Source organism: Otolemur garnettii, unplaced genomic scaffold (assembly GCF_000181295.1).
Source record: "Otolemur garnettii isolate 467f Iridium unplaced genomic scaffold, OtoGar3 scaffold00049, whole genome shotgun sequence".
NCBI classification, from domain to species: Eukaryota; Metazoa; Chordata; class Mammalia; order Primates; family Galagidae; genus Otolemur; species Otolemur garnettii.
This window is the reverse complement of record NW_003852444.1, coordinates 4,474,709-4,476,515: the sequence shown is the minus strand read 5'-3', so window position 1 is coordinate 4,476,515 and position 1,807 is coordinate 4,474,709. Positions and strand designations below refer to the sequence as shown.

Below are 1,807 nucleotides of genomic sequence, written 5' to 3'. Positions count from 1 at the left end.
AAAAAAAAAAAAAAAGAATAAAGAAATAACTATCTTATTCACATTTTAGGGAGATAGTCATATGATCTCTAAATCTATGTCACCTTTGAATTGGTCCATATAGGGAAAATATTTTTAGGACTATTTTGCTATAACTCCACCTAAGTAGAACTTGAAAAATGTGGTAAAGACTAAGTAGGGTGGATCTGTGTGCTGGGAAAGGGCATTGTAAAGAATGACATCTCTGTGCCAAAAAGTCATTAACCAACCTTCCTGGTCTGTAATGAAAATAAGGAAGCATGATACATACTCCCTGACTTCAAGGTGCTTAAGCAAGATACAGACAAATGAAACAGTTAGAAAATATTCAGGCTCGGCGCCTGTGGCTCAAGTGGCTAAGGTGCCAGCCACATACACCTAAAGGTGGCGGGTTCGAATCCAGCCCAGGCCAGCAAAACATCAATGACAGCTGCAACCAAAAAATAGCCAGGCGTTGTGGCAGGCACCTATGGTCCCAGCTACTTGGGAGGCTGAAGCAGAAGACTCGCTTGAGCCCAGGAGTTGGAGGTTGCTGTGAGCGATGATGCTACGGCACTCTACCCAGGGGGATAGCTTGAGGCTCTGTCTTAAGAAAAAAAAAAAAGAAAATATTCAAGTATTGAGACATTACACTATGCTATATAGTGTGCAAAAGTTCAGAGAAGGGAAAAATCTGTGGAAGCTTGAAAAAATTTGATTGAAAAAGTAGCACTTTATCTTAACACAAAGATGAAGGAAAATGTAAGTAGGTGGAAAAATGCAAAAGTGCATGTAAAAGATAATAATCAAAATCTCAAAGGCAGAAATGAGCACAATACTTGGGAAACTCAATGAAAAAATAGCCTCACCAGACTTGTAATTTCAAGACAGTGAAAATTACTGTGGCTGGATAGGTAAAATAGGCCTGATTTAAAAGCAGGCTTTGAAACTGGTAGAATAGTTAGGACGTTACGCCACAGGAAACAGTAAGCCATGCCAGAGTCCTAAGCAGGCAAATGATAGAAAAAGAACTTAAGAAGAATTTAAGAGTGGGTATGGTCCCCTTCTTTTTTTTTTTTTTTTTTTTGAGACAGAGCCTCAAGCTATCCCCCTGGGTAGAGTGCCGTGGCATCATAGCTCACAGCGAGTCTCCTGCCTCAGCCTCCCAAGTAGCTGGGACCACAGGCGCCCACCACCCCGGCTATTTTTTGGTTGCAGCCATCATTGTTGTTTTTGGCAGGCCCGGGCTGGATTCGAACCCGCCACCTTAGGTGTATGTGGCTGGCACCTTAGCCACTTGAGCCACAGGCACTGAGCCAGTCCCCTTCTTAAGTCACTTCCACACTTGTTCCACTTACCTCTTTGGGCAGTTCAAGTGATGTGTTAAATGCACTTGGGGTCCATTGCTCAGAGATACTGACTTTGACATTGCTAAATGTTTTTCTTGAAGCATGGAGCAAAGAATAACTGTAAAACAGAAGAAATACAACTGAAGAGGAACAAAGAAAGCAGTATTCAATAAAATTATAGAAATGTGCCCTATTTGTTTTATTCAATTCTACAATTTTTCTTTTAAAAAATGTACTGCTTGGCTCAGCAACCATCGCACAGTGGTTATAGCTCCAGCCACAGGCACTAAGGCTAGTGGGTGGAACCCAACCAGGGCCTGCTAAACAACAATGACAACTGCAACAACCAAAAAAAACAGCCAGGCATTGTGGCAGGTGCCTGTAGTCCCAGCTACTTGGAAGGCTGAGGCAAGACAATAATTTAAGCCCAGGAGTTTGAGGTTGCTGTGAGCTATAATACC

At 42.2% G+C, this 1,807-nt stretch overlaps 1 protein-coding gene across 1 annotated transcript in view; it reads right to left on the bottom strand.

Annotated features, from left to right (window-relative positions):
• Positions 1-1,807, bottom strand: part of SLC37A3 (solute carrier family 37 member 3) — a 54,873-nt gene that overhangs the window by 44,770 nt on the left and 8,296 nt on the right. The window contains exon 3 of the mRNA XM_003791570.3: positions 1,356-1,464. Coding sequence (XP_003791618.1) covers positions 1,356-1,464 — 109 coding nt within the window. The remainder of the gene's footprint in view (positions 1-1,355; positions 1,465-1,807) is intronic.